The 14,778-nt window shown below is 44.2% G+C and overlaps 1 protein-coding gene across 1 annotated transcript in view; it reads left to right on the top strand.

Annotated features, from left to right (window-relative positions):
• Positions 1–1,815: 1,815 nt before the first annotated feature.
• Positions 1,816–14,778, top strand: part of TCF7L2 (transcription factor 7-like 2 (T-cell specific, HMG-box)) — a gene marked incomplete at its 3' end in the record, with an annotated part of 34,532 nt that continues 21,569 nt past the window's right edge. The window contains exons 1-4 of the mRNA XM_010193991.1: positions 1,816–1,820; positions 5,436–5,444; positions 11,155–11,287; positions 13,394–13,496. Coding sequence (XP_010192293.1) covers positions 5,439–5,444; positions 11,155–11,287; positions 13,394–13,496 — 242 coding nt within the window. The remainder of the gene's footprint in view (positions 1,821–5,435; positions 5,445–11,154; positions 11,288–13,393; positions 13,497–14,778) is intronic.

The raw sequence follows: 14,778 nt of genomic DNA, 5'->3' as shown, positions 1-14,778 counted from the left end.
CGCGAAGGCCAGAGCGGTGCGGGGAGAGGGGGGACGGAGCTCGGGCGGGCACGAAACACGCACATTTCCCCGGTTTCCTTCACCTGCCCCTAATTTTTTTTCGCCCTGAAACCCGAGTTCCAGTTTGCATTTTGTTTTGTTTTGGCTTTTTGTTTTGTTTTGTTTTCGTTTTCTTTCTGTTTAACCCGTAGATTAAACTGCCACTTAAAAAGCAAACCTGGAACCGCTCCCTGTTTGAAACCGTTTTAATTTTTCCCCTGTATTTATTTCGCCCTGTTGTTTTGTTCTTCTGGGGGTCAGGAGCGGTGAACTCGCGTGAGCCGCCCAGATGTGCGTGGGGAAGACAAGTGTTAGCAACTGGTCTCCTTCCGTGCCTCGTCCGCAGGAGCAGCCGTCCCACATGGCGATCGCTCTCCCCGCCCGCAGCATCCCTCAGCAGTAACAAACTCACTCAGAAAGTGAGGAGGGGAAGGAGATGCCCATGGTTTCCTAATTATTCTCTTTTCAGCCACCCTCTGTGGCTTTTGCCCCTGTTGCAGAGTAACTACTTGGCAACTTTAGGGAAAGGGATAAATAAGAGATGAGAAGCTGACTCTTGGCGAACTTGGATGCTGTGCTTTGCCCTCGGTACCTGGCTCAGATTTAGGAAGCGGACGTCTCTCGACTCTTGAAGGCGAGAGAGAGACACAGAGGAGAAGGCTTCACCCTTGCTCTGCTCAGCGATGCTCTCTGGGTACCCCTGTTTATTCTCACACAGGAGCAGCTTGAGGAAGTACAATAGCCAGGGCACCGTAACGTTAGTGATCTCGAAGCTCCTCATGCATCGCTTTTACTGTGGGGTCAGTGGTTTACAGAAATATTAAATGCTAAAGGGGGGTGGGGGGAGAGAGACCAGAGCTAATGGTAAAGGTCTGCCAAATGTCACCTCAGTGTTACAATGACAAGAAAATATACTTTCCTTACAGCTCTCCCCCCTAAGAAATTTGTTCTGAGGGATTTGACAATCTTGCAGATAAAGTGACTGCTTGCTGCACTTAGCTGATCATGCTCCCTCACGGCTGGCCGGCGTTTCCTCGCTGCACTTAGTAGTACCTGTGCAACCTGGGTTGTAGTAGCATTGTCATTGATTTCCAAGGTAACTGCTTTTTAGCTGCTCTGAGCAGACATACCTGCGTGGGGGGGGGGAAAGTCTTTTCCCCACTCCCTGGAAGGATGATGGTAAAGTGCTATATTGGAAAAGAGAGGAGGCTTCTCTAAATTTTGATAACCACAGCCGACAATTTAGAAATAAGACACTTCTCACAGCCAACATGACAGAGGATTTTGAGCATTCAGAAAACACCAGGCCAAAAAACTGGAGACATCTTGATCTTTTAAGACAGCTTTTCCAGTACTTTAAGTGAAGGGAGGGAGCAGGGAAAGAAAAAGAGAGAGAGAAAAGCTGCAAGGAAAATAATACAAAGCCAGCACAATTGGCATCTAGACAGTAAAGAAAAAACTTTTTGAGGTTAAGAGAAGGAAAGACAAAGCTGTTATGTACCCGAGGGATGCAATTTTAGTGGGAATGGAAGATTTGAGTGGTAAAGGAGGAGCGCTTGCCTCTGGGTTCTCTCTCTTCCAGCAGTTCGGCTGCTGGCATCTCAATTTGAATTGCTGGGTGAGTAGCACTTTCTGCGTGCGCGCTTTCCGTCTTGACCATTGAACTTCTGATGTGACTCCTCTCCCTCTCCCCCTCTCTCCCTCTCCTTTTCTTTCCTCCTGTGCAGAATCAAAAAAAAAAGGCGGGGTGGGGGGGAGAAATCAAGCAAGCATCTCCAGCTGTGACCTTTGTTAGCGACGTTGTTTTTATTTATTTCTTTTATGGTAATCGTCTTTTTTAGGCGGGGGAAGCGCGACTTTTCGATGACACTTTGATTTTCCAGCAGTGGCGAGGAGCGAGCGGCAGAACGCCGATTTGTCGCGACACAATGGTGCAGCGGGGCAGAGTTGTTGCACTCCTCCTCTTTGCCCTTCCCTCCGCCTGATTTTGGGGTTTGGTTTACGGAGGGTGGAGGGGGGGGGGGAGAATTTTTTCCTCGTGCAGCCAGGGTGGGATCGGGGTGTGCTTGAGGGGGGTTTGTTTCAGAGGCTGGTGTACAGCAGGTTTCAGAGCTGGTTTCTGAATGCTGAACAATGGTTAGCAGCGAGGGAGAAGTGTGCGCGCGTGTAGGAGCTGTGCGTTGCATCCGCAGTCACACATTTACACAGTGACCATGACATCACTAGCTTTGCCTTTCTTTCCTTTTTCTCCTTTGGGGCAGAGGGGGCCACTTCAAAGCTTGCTTCAGTTCAGTACGATATTTCCTTAACTCTGAAACCATGAAGGTAAAAATGTTTGGGTTTTGGTGGTTTTTTTTAAGGAGAAAAAGTTGGTTTGTAGCAGAGCACATATGTTACAGTTAAGGGGGTTTGGAGGTGAAATGATTTAGCTCTTGTCATACACAAAACGAGATTTTTTTATTATTAAAATACTGTGTAGTAGTTTTTAATTGAGTGCTTTTGAGTCTGTGTTTGGTTGACACTCAGCTAAATTTTCTGAATTCTTCAGAAAGCTCAGCTGTAATGTGAAAGACGAAAATTTTAGGGACACTACATAAACATGATGTCACCCAGTGATAAAGGACTATGGAAAATAATACTGAATATTGATAAATATGAAATAACGTGTTTTGACACAAGTGGTTCTGTGTTTGTTATCAGAAGTCCATGAGACTTTTTTCTCCTATTAATATATATTACAGAAGGTAAACCTACCCCTGAGCCAATTCTGTACATTGCTTGTAGTTATGCACAGAAAACAGAAATGTATTTAGGGATTTTAGAAAGCATCGCATTTTCAGTGAAGATTTTGTGGGAATCTTGAGTTTTTTGCTGTTTTCTAGCTCTGCCAAGCTTGCTTAGAGAGCCAGGAGCAGGATTTCTGTCACTTCAGTACGCTGTGCTACCTTTGCCTGAGAAGCTTAGTTAATTTATTTGCCTTTTCTTGTATTAGCAAGGGATAAAATTCTGTAGAATTCATCTGAAATGAATTGATTGAGAAGGACAGCTATTTAGATGCTGCTTCTTTCACTGCATGTTGTTGCATACGCAGGTTTTACGTGGCTGGTGGTGAAATCTCACAAGCGTTTTACCTTTAGAGGAATGCTTTTTATTGGGACTTGGGGCGAAAGGCCTGACAGCGCTGTGTAAATGTGCCCGTTTCTTTTCTACTGAAATATTTGCAAGGAGTTTCTGTTCTGATGTGCGTTTAACATCACATTTTTAGGGAAACTTTGTTGAATTTATTCGAGAAATAACTGATCTGGATTTACTTAATTTCATTGCTCAATTGTTTCTGTGGCAGTGTGTAATGTTTGTAGCACATTAAAAAATGAAACCCTTTCTTAGAGCTTTGTTATTTGTTAAGCCATTTAATATGCATTTGCAACATGTATTGTGTATTGGTATTGAGCACAGTCTGCTATAATTTGTGAATACTGCATTTTAAAAATATGTACTGGAAACTTGGCATCGTGTCTTAAGGCATGTATATGCATGTTAGTTTTTTAATAGTGCTGTTATTACTGAAATTGCCAAATACAAGTGGGTATAGGCATGCATGCTATTTTTTTTTCATTCCTTGCACTTCTTTAACAGCCTCACATTGAAGTTTTTACTGTAGATAGAAGTTACAGATACCCTAACAAAGTCAGTGGAGCTGTTTCTCCCACATTATATGTCTATGTAGTGCTGAAATACACGATTTATATGCAATAATTAAAGCTGTTTATAATGTGGCATTTTAGAGAATGCTAGACAGGAGGTAAAAGTGCATCACCAGATATTCATTCAAAGCACGTAACAAATAAGGTCTATCAGGGCAATTATATTAACTTTGCTTATATTCACTTCTCCCTTCTTCCCATCTTTTCTAAACTGCTGTGCTTGCATTCTTGCTCTGTATCTCTGCCCTCTCCACCCCCTTCATGTTCAGGACCGTTTCCTGAAGACCTGCTCAGGTTTCACAGTCTCCTTGCTTGGTGCTTAGGTATCCAGCACACCCTGTACTGGTGCTACTTAAGAAAACAGTGGTTTTCGGTTTTAGTCTAATATATGCCAAGTCGTTCTGCTTGTTGCCTTGTTAGACATGAAGGAAGGCTTGCCTGCTCTAAAGAGATAGTATCTGCCTTGTAATTAACTGAAGTACGCAAAGAAAGCACCGAGCGTTTGTCAGGCTGGGGAGGAAACTGTGCCTCTCCTTTTGTAAGGGAAGAAATAGATCTGGGCACCTGGGTGCCTGAAACATAGAGAATCTGAGCACTATCCTGTCCTCAAATGAGGAAATCCACCTGTTGATCAAATCGTCCTAATTTTGAGATACAGCGTAAGGCTTGGCCAGATACGTGCAGGCCACGGTTCCTGGGCTATGGGCTGGGGTAACTCCTGTGTCCAAATCTGTGTGCCACGGTGAGGCAGAGCACATGCAGCAGACCACTTTAGCAATAGAGCATTAAGAGAATGAGTGAGGTAAAACCTAACTGGCATCAGTGTAATTCCAAGTGATGCTAAAGGGTCTCAAAATACACGACTGTGTCTAAGCAGGTGCATGGCTGGGTCTGACATTAGAACGACCTCACATGGTCCAAGGGTGCAGCACTTCACTTGTATTTAAAACTCCAAGTTTATTTTTTTTAACTTAAACAAACCAAACCAAAACAAAAACCACCTCGGATACTGTAGCAGTAAGATTACAGTCCACAGCAGTTTGAAAGCAAAGTGTAAGCACACTTAATAGCAACGTTTCACTGCTGGTGTTTTTAATTCTCCCGCATAAGAGCTACCAGGCAGTAATTAGATAGCTAAACCCTAGTTCTTTCCCTTTTACGCTAGAGGATTTGGCGTATGCTAATTGTCGCCAGATCATTTCACATAATTGCCTTTTGGCGAAATTAAGTGGAAATTTCCTGAACATCTTAAACCCTCTCTTCCCCACCCCCTCCCCTCAGTACCTTCGCTCCCTGACAGGAAGGATGCCGAAAATGTCAGGCAGGGTGGTTTAGTGCTCTGATATGCAGGGGGCACTTCGTCATAGTTAAAGTGGGGGAGAAGAAGAGAACTATGCTTTTCTTTAATGAATCGCTGGGCACTTAAAGCCAGGAAGCTGATTTTGTTGTTTTGGTTCTGAGATTGCTAATAGAGCATGGGGGATTTTTTTGGGCAGCCAAAGCAGAAGCAGGTAGGCACTCACTGGCCTGGGAAGTGGTCAGGGAGGGAGGGGGAAGAAGCAGGATGCAAAAGTCTGTGTACCCCCCCTCCTTTTTTGTTTTATTTATTTATTAAGGCAAGGGCCATGGGGGGGGGGGGGGGGGGGGTGGGTTTTTTTTGTCAAGCTCTGTCTGGGGGGGTTATTGTCCCAGCACATGGTTGTCAGTGCTCCTGTCATCATTTGTGTGAAAGAAGAAAATGAGCCTTTTTTGAGCAGGGTGAGTTGTGATTATCAATGGAGGCCTTGTCTGCCGCCACAATGGGCTGTTAGCTTAGGGCAGGACCTTAGGCAGAAATCAGCTACGTTCAACTGGGAAAGGGCTCAGGCCACTGTATCAGCCATAATGGAGCAAGGGGAAGTAGTTTTACAGGAGAAAATGCTTAGTCAGATGTGAAGGCATCCTTAAAAAAATAAACTGTGACTCCTCTAGCTAAACAGAGCTGGGGAAAATTAAATCGTTGATGTTTTCAGGAAATGCTGCATCACTGGCATTGAATTTTTTTGCTCGGGAAGGAGCTGAGGACCCAGTTGCACACAGCTGGTGGGTTTGGTTGGCTTCAGCTTTTCAGTTGACCTGAACGCTTTGCAGTTTCCTTGTTGAAGTTTGGGGTGCCACCCGAACCTGCTGCTGTTGTGGGTGATCCTGAGGCCGGAGTGGTGCTTACTGATGGGTGCTGTGCTGTGGATGTTGGTGACCCTGGTGGGAAAGGGAGGAACATTCCAATACGTGCAGCAGTATTTTGAGAGTTGCCTTTTCTTGCAGCTTAGTTCCCTGATTCGAGGGGGGATGTGTTATTCCTAGGCAGAACCAAGGGGAGATCAACCTTTAGAAAAAAAAGAAACTCTTCTCTTACAAGGATCTTTGGAGCTGCAGAGCAGCTCAAGAGCATCTGTTAGCATTTCACTGGCCACAGTCAGCATAACTGCAATAGCACCATCTGGAAAATACAGGGAGACAAGTTATAAACCTATTTTTTAAATCTTAACTGGTATTGAATGATACCCTTTGCTTATCCCAGGGAGCAACTCCAGGAAGGCCTGCTAATTCAAGACTACTGTCGACCTTCTGCATCCACCCTGGAGGAGGGGAAAAGGGTGACAAACCCTCTTCTGTGCTGCTTTTGTTTTATTGTATTAGGCCCATAAAGGCACTTTCAGAGCCCATCTTTCTTCAGCAGAAAGGGAGAGCAATGGGGAAAACAGGGAAGAGGAGGACTGGCAAAAAAGACAGGCGGAGCTCTAGCTCCATTTGTTTTCAGTGTCTGTTGATTAATAGGTTTTAAGGTGAATGGTGAGCTCTTATTCCTCTTCCCTTGTAGTGGAGGAAGGGGAGGGGGCTCTGGGGGTCCGGAGTGCAAGTGCCTGAGCAGTCCTTTCCTTGCCACATTCGCGACTGTGGGTGGTCGTGGGGTGCCCGTCGCTGCCTGGCGAGCAGGACTTCTGGCTTTTAAGTGCACTTTAAAGGTTGCCCTGGGTCGGGGAAGGGGGTCCCTCCCTGGCTGCTGCTGGCAGCAGCCAGAGTTTTGGGCTGGGCTGGGGCAGGAGCATCCCCCATGCCCTGCCCTTGGCTGCTGGGCTGGGAATGCAGCAAAGCAGAGTCTCAGGCCGAAGGCTCTGGCCGCTGTGATGCTGCAGTGGCATCACGGCTTGTTTGCAGCCTGGGTGGCTCTTTTTTGCAGACCTGCTTTTACTAACGCTACGTTAGCCTGGTGAGGACAAATCCTCTGGCCCCTCTGGCATGTTTTTCTCTGACTTTGAGTTGATACCATGTTTTTATTACCAAAGCCAAACAAACGATGAATTTGCAAACAGAAATTGCAGTAACAAACTCTTCCTATTTGAAGGTTGGATTCTCTTTGTGTGCTCAACAATACAATGTTTCATCTCGTGCAAGTCTTATGTTGCTTTCAGAGACTTAGGAACTATTGATTTATACAGCATGTATTAACTTCTTCAATAAATGGGGAGTATTCATCAGTGGGGTGTATTAAATTGGGCTGTATACACATAGAAGCATCTTTCATCCTGTTAATGAAATGTCCTTACCACGCAACAAAGACTAATACACAGCAATTTATACACACAGTCCCCTGCAGTTTAAATCAGTTCAGCTATTTTTTTTGTTCCCTATCAGAACTCAGGCTAAATAGTTCTCAGTATCCCTCTCAAACATGTATCAGTCCAAAATTTGTTGTGTTTCGGTATTTTTCATTCCAGAGCTCCATTATTGTTTAAAGTCATCTGCGTTTAAGTACTCCCAGAAGCATTTCAAATTCATATAGAGAGATTTAGTAGTTGAGTCCCTATGGGGACAATTTCCTCTGGTTTGCTTCAGGCGGGGGTTATCAAGAAAAGCAAACTTCTTTTGTTTTTTTGCAATTCTTTACCGTGCCCTCTAACCCAGCATATGAGACCCCAGCTTTCAGTGGAGGGCAGTGATTTATCTGCAGATGACTTGGTACTTTGTAGATGCTGGGATTTCTCGCTAGAAATCTCCACTTGTTCCCGTCCTATTACCACATGCCCTGACGCTAATCTGTGCGTGCCAGCGCGGCTCCCCTTTCCTTTCCGTGGCTGACACAGCCATAAATGGAGTTCTTCAAGTTGCCAGAGAAATTCCTGCATCTCACAATGGCTTTTAGCTTAAAACTACCCTTGATAAAGTACTGGCAGATGTATATTGGAGAAGGGCCTTTTGCAGGGGGGTGGCTAAGGTCATCTAATAGGTGTCTCCTATTGATGGCTTCTGTGGTTTACCTTTCATTGCCGGTGGATGGGGTTAGGACCACACTTGTTACTCAGGCAGAGCTCCCATTGACTTCAAAGGAAGACGCATGTGCGGGATTAATCCTGCTCTTTCCCAGCTAGTCTTTCTTTTTCTCTTTTCCAAGGAAGCTTAGTTAACTTCAGGAATGCTGCTTTTAAAGAGCATGTTATGCGTGATTAGCTTGGCTTGCGAATGGGGCGTGCTATTCTGAGCAGCTACAGTCGCGTTTCCTCGTGTGTGATAAACAGAATACAAACCTGGCCTGGGGTAGTGATGCAGACACAGAGTGATTTGCAGGGGGTCACGTTCCTCTGTCCCAGAAAGCATATTTTTGAGCATGTAGATGACAGTCTCCCCTTCCCCCCTCCACAACATTCTCCCCACACCTCTGCTCCAGCATCATCAGAGTAGCAAAAAAGTGTCCTACCCTTACTTCCAGTACCTTTGTATGAATTGTGTGTCTGACTGCAGGGCCATCACCCAAATAAAAATTACTTACCTGGGGAAAAGTTTGCAGACCAAGGTTCAAAGTCTTGGTTGTTGATTTTTAATTCTTTTTTTTCTGCTTTTGCTTTTTATTTTTCTCTGAAATGTTTTAGGTAAATCACATAATAATTTAGCACTCGTGCCGTTTTGTGGAGATAGTGTGGGAGGTCTTGGTATATCAAAGCAGTGGGTGGTAGTTTCCCACCATTTACATGTAACCCCCTATGGTGTATCTGGCTTTGGTGGTACAAGCGTGTAAGTCCAGCTTTCCTCTCACATCTTGTTTCTTGTTTGTCGGTTTAAGCCTGACCCTCTAATGTTATTCTGTCACTTAGTTACTTTTTTTAACTAACCAGTTTCAGTTTCTATGAAAATAAGCTTTCCGTGGAAGATGGCCCTCAGTGTCTGTCAGGCTCAGGGTGAGGGGTTTTGCAGTGATAGAGCTGGAAGAGCACAGAGCTACAGCAGCTACCAGCCACGCTGTGGGTCACCTAACAGCAAGAGGTCACTCAGTTCTTGACCAGCAAAAATCCCTCTTATTGGGAATGACTGTTTTTTGTGAACCAGATCAAGTGGTCCTTTGGCATGTCTTGTCCTGTGTTGCTGAGTAGATGCCTGCTAGTTTGCGTGGTGTGTAATGTGATTTGTTACCTGAAGCCCCTGCCAAACCTTTCCGTTACTGTCGGACTGCTTAGGTTGGTTCACTTGGAAGAGAACAGATTTTGGGTTAGAGCATCTCTTTCGGCTTTCTGAATTAAGGGGCCAAATCCCCATAGCTCCTCTGATGCAAAACCATTATGGGTCTGTGTGGCCAAAAGTTGGCCTTGGTTGTACAACTGGTAGTGGACCTGACCTACAACCCAGCCAGCACAACATGCAGTAATTCATAGTGTTGGCTGTCACCACCGTGCTCTGTCCTGTGTGGTGGCCCCTTGCTGTGGGACCCTCCTGTGCCACGGGTGTGTTATTGGAGGAGAATCATTCCGTGTGACGGCTACAAAAAGAAGTCAACATGGCAAAGGTTGTGGAAAGCACAAGTATAAGCATTGCTTCTCTTATTTTTGCATGTTTTCAAAAGGATGAATTAAACAGCTGTGTATGGCAGGGGCTGGGGCTGGGGGTGAGGGTGGCTGGAGAAGCCAAAGGCAAAGCTTAGCTTGACCAAGGCATGGTAGAGGGACTTCTTGTTTATTTGGAGAAAGCTGATGTTTCTTTTCCTCCTAGCTCTCAGTCTGTCTTCCCTCTTTCTTTGCCTCCAGTCTAGAAATGCATTCCTAAACAATAACTGAATTATTTTTTAAATGCTTTTAAGGGAAGCTCAGAGCATTTGAACCGAGATCAGATAAGAACTTGTCTGAGGTGGCTCGGTGAGGGCGCGTGTTTGGGGGTGCTGGGGAGCAAGCAGCAGGGTCAGAGCTGTTCTTGGGTGGGGGGGGAGAGCAGGAAGGCACTGGCAGACTCTGAACGGCAGCGGCGCTATCGGAGGCCGCTGTGGTATCACTACTTTGTTTTAATGTGATTCCTTTGACTTGATGTTAATGCGAGTTGTTCCTTACTTAAAGTAATAAAAGGAAATGAAGACACATTCTAAAATGAAACCTGACTCTAATCCATTCATCATCTAATACCAGCCTCTTTATCTTTGCTGGTACCTAATCTGGTTAAATGTCCCTGTTGTAGGATTTTAGTGAAAATCCTCTATGGGGAATAGGGTTTTTTGCAATTGGATTACTCGCAGTAAATGGTCCAGCAGTTCGCTTGTTTCAGCTTAATTTTTTCTTTGTGATCTTGTAAGGGTAAGTTACAGTTCAGCCTGCCTTTTCCTTTCATTCATTCACTCCTTTTTTTTTTAATTGTTGTTAAGAAAAAGATGATTTTTTTCCCCCGAGAGCTAGGAATGTCACAGGGAAAACCTCATGATATCTGCGTGGCTATTCCCCCACAAGAGTGTTAATTTCAGTGGCTTTATCTGTGTTTTTGCCTTTATTTATATAGCTGAATATTTTAGCAGCCTAATTCGTCAGTATCCAGTTTCCATTTATTAGTGCTCTCTGATGAATTGATAATTAATCGTCTCTTCTAAAATACATATATATAAAATATGCAGGTGATCGCTTGTCAGCTTAATGCTTGCTGATGAAGGGAATACTCTAGCACTACAAAGGCTTTTTATCTGGAGTATTTGCAATGAGCGGTAAAATGCAGAACTGAAAGTGAGGACAGGAAGGGGAAAGGAGAAGATCTACAGGTCAGCGAGCATTTGGGTCTCTTGCTAATTAAATGGGGGACTCTGTCAGCCCCTCGCTGAGGAGTCTTCTTGCATCTGCCAGGTGAAGCACTAGATTACAAAATAGAAAGGGAAAATTTAGAGAATTGCTGTTGCTCTGTACAGGAGCACGACAGGTCAAAAAGATTAAAGAAACTCAAGAGCAGGGAAAGTGTGTGAGGAGGTTTTAAGCAAGAGGGTGGGAAAACTGCAAGGGTGACACCGAGAAGGATCTGGAAAAGTCTGAGGACCGTGTTGAAATGCTGGCTCCTCAGATTTCTGTGTCGTGCCTCGTGCTGCGGTGGGGAGTACCTGGCGCTCCTAACGCCACCAACCTTTTTCTCTTGACAGTCTAACAAAGTGCCAGTTGTGCAGCACCCACACCATGTACACCCTCTTACGCCGCTTATCACGTACAGCAATGAGCACTTCACACCGGGAAACCCTCCTCCACACTTACCAGCCGACGTAGATCCCAAAACAGGTAGGTGGGAAGTAGTTTTGGGGTTTTTGAGAGTGGGTGGGTGGATCTTTCCATTTTGTATATTAAGGAGTGCAGGAGGAAAGATTTCCCATGCTGGAGCACCAAAGGGGAGATGTAAAATGTCAAGTGCATGCAAGAACCGGAACAAAAGTTCCTTTTTAAGCCAATTAGGCTTCAGAAGGAAACCTGCTGGGTGAATTTTCATAAAGCTGCTGCACGGTGACACCAGAGTTGCATGTGTGGGGTCGTTCGCAGGTGTGTTTCTTTGCAAGCATGATACCCCACCTAGTCGTTCCATCTACCAGGTGCTTGGTTTGCATACGCGACCTAGAGAGTTAAACATGTACGTTCTGTGATCTGCACTTACAAAATTGCAGCTGGAATTTTAAAGGTGGTGGGTCATGACCAGTTTCAAAATGAATCTCTTTTAATTCCCTAAATCCCATTGTTTCTGTGTCAGGAGTTCAGCCATTTTTCTCCTATAATGTTGAATTTTCATCCACTCTAACTACTTAGCTCCAGCTCTATACTTGCAACTCTTTTCCCCAATGTAAGTCTACCCAACTCTCAGTTCAGCCTGAAGGGCAGTCTTCTTGAATATAGAGCACCACATAAAACCCTGGCTAGATTTATTGGTGTTACAGAGTAGAATTTACATGTTATTCTAACTTTTTAAGAGTCCCTGTTTAACCTGAGGGCCCAGAGAAGTCAAACAGTGTCAATCTTCTTTCTTCGGGCTGCATTGAGATCCTAGTGACAGTGGTTTTGTTTTTGTTAATCCAAATCCCAGCTAGCTAATTGCAAAGTACATCATAAACTGAATTCATGTCAAAGGAATCGCTCTGTGTCGGCCCTAACGTGTGCAGATAATTTATCTAAACCCCAGCCCTTGAATGACACCGTGCATTAGCTGGTTTTCGCTCCCTGCGCTTCAACTGGGGGCCCCTTTTTAATTGTGCTTAATGCTAACTTCACGTGGCTTAAAAGGAATCCATCTCACCATCCCTGGGTATTGCAAGTGAATGGCATAGTCAACCTCTCATTTAAATAATGGTAGTACAGGGAATAGCTTTTAAATGGTTATCGTAAAATATATGATTAACGTCTGCAGACTGTTTACTTTTCTTCTGTGAACGTTCTTTCAAGTGTGCAAATAGCTCGCCGGATGGTTAAAGCCCAGTTAATCTGTTTGGGTTTTGTAATGGAGAAAAAGCAATGTCTGCATGAAAATGTCACACAAGGAGATTTAATTTAGAGATTAAAAGCTTCCCGAGTGACTTAAAAAAATAGTTTTTAGCCATGAATACAGTACCCTTCCTTTCAATGCTCTCTGTATAATTGTGCTCTGGGTTGTTAATTGAAGGAGCCAGTCTTGTAACTCTTACTCCTGTGAGTAATTCCTCCTTGCTTTTTAAGGTAAGGAGAGTTAAGATTTAAGGCTTGTATCTGGAGCTGGTTTCTGCTTTCCGAGTAGGAACTGCACCAGTTTCAGAGGGGTCATATGGGCTCTCTGTCCTCCTCTGAACACCTTTAAGATCTGCCCACCATTATACCCAGCATTTCCAGCAGCTCTCACCTCCACTCCTAGGTTTCGGGAGAGGTTTCCTACGTTTGCTCAAAAGTGAACATAATTTTCAATTATAATGACTTTGTAACTCATTTTGGAGGTTACTTTGGAATAACACCGTGCTCTTGAGTACCCAGTCAATGTATGGGTAGGACCTGTGGTCTTTTGCTGACTTTGAGACTAAAATAACTATGAGGTTGATACAGGGCCTGTCTTTCTGTTGAGCATTTAAGGCAGCACCTAGCACACCAGAACTATAGCTGAGACTCCTAAATTCTCAATCTAAACAACAGAATAATTATCTGTTATTTAAGGGGTGACTGAGGAGAGAATGGCATCAGGTTTTCTGGTTGAATCTCATTTAACAAGATGTCAGGAGGCTCACTTTATAAAATAAGTCTTCGGAAACCCAAAACGAAGTCATGAGTATTGTAATAAAAAATTAATAGATAGCAATTTAGAAACGTATGTGCTTTTTCATTGTATTTATTTCTTTCCATGTCTCAATGCTAATGCTGCTTTATGTTCCTCTTCCATAGGAATTCCAAGGCCTCCACACCCTCCAGATATATCTCCTTATTATCCATTATCACCAGGCACTGTAGGACAAATCCCCCATCCGCTAGGATGGTTAGTACCACAGTAAGGAGTTCCATTTTTTTAATTTCTTTTTTCTTTTTTCGATGTGTAAAATTTATGTTCAAAATAGTGTGTGCGTGTGTGTGTGCACATTGAGATAACTCTGTTTGCCAGCTGCCACTTCATTGAGTGGTTATGAATTTACCCACCTCATGAAGATTAATTAAAACTTGTGCCAGGTCACATGGTCTTAAACAAACATAGGCAGTTGGACACAGCTTTCCGTGTCGTCTCAACCAGCTGATGCTGAAGCATGAATTCTTAAACCCTGCTACAGAAACGTCCTTTTCTTGTTAATGCCCTTACAGTGCACCACGTGGATTTTTCTCAGATTTAGTTTTCAGGGGGCTCAGGGTGGTTCTTACGGGCTTTTTTTAGCAGGGCCATCCTCACTGTAAATGTGCCATTTTAAATTTATTTGGCCTTCCTGGTTGAAACCCCTTTCATTTTTCTTGTGGAACAGTGGAGCTTTACATCAGCCAGGGAACAGCATTCCTGGTCAAGATGTGGCTGGGCAGTTGGCATCTGAGGAATGGAATTTTCTTGCAAACAAGGAAGAAGAATTAGTTTACTTTAAAACTGCCCAATAAAAAAAGCTGTGGAAAGTTAGTTCGGGGTTTCGTTTTCATTTCAGCTCCTCATATCCCACTTGCAGAGCCTTGGGTATGAGATTCCCTCCAGTAACTAAATCCTTATTTTCTTTTTTTTCCCTCTCGTTGCCATCTCTGCAATGGGTTTATAATGCACTTAAGAACTGCCTAGGGTTTTTGTATAGTACATTTGATTTAAATGCTTATAAAATACTTTTGTATTGCTGGATACAACAGTTCTCTGTATTATAAATCAAGTTTATTACACCATTTTTCCCACATAACAGGCCTTATCAATATTAGAGAGATAATATTTCTTTAGAAATTAATTGCTCAAAACTAGAAATAGTTTGTTCCTGCTCAAGGTTGCTTGGCCTGTTGTGCTAAAATACCTCTCCACAAGTTTGCCCTCTGTAAAGAACTGAAGTTCACACCCCATAGGAGAGCAGGGCAGAGCAGGGGGTCCGCATGCATACTCAGGTCTTGGACAGGGAGAGGGATTCAGCCTGAAAGGCTCTGGGGGCCTTTCTCACACATAGAGGTGTGGATGCAGGGGAGCTGGACCTCAAACCTCTGCCTCAGCAGCCACTTTGCAGGCCACTTCTTCACACGGTGGTCTTGCAGCTTGTCTGGGTAGAGGTCCTCCGACTCTGAGGGTGAAGCATGTTCATCAGCTCTCTGCAGAAGGCTGTTTC

The sequence above is a fragment of the Mesitornis unicolor genome, unplaced genomic scaffold (genome assembly GCF_000695765.1).
Source record: "Mesitornis unicolor isolate BGI_N332 unplaced genomic scaffold, ASM69576v1 scaffold26161, whole genome shotgun sequence".
Classification (NCBI taxonomy): domain Eukaryota; kingdom Metazoa; phylum Chordata; class Aves; order Mesitornithiformes; family Mesitornithidae; genus Mesitornis; species Mesitornis unicolor.
The sequence above is the reverse complement of the archived record's forward strand: the minus strand, read 5'-3'. Positions and strand labels throughout refer to the sequence as shown.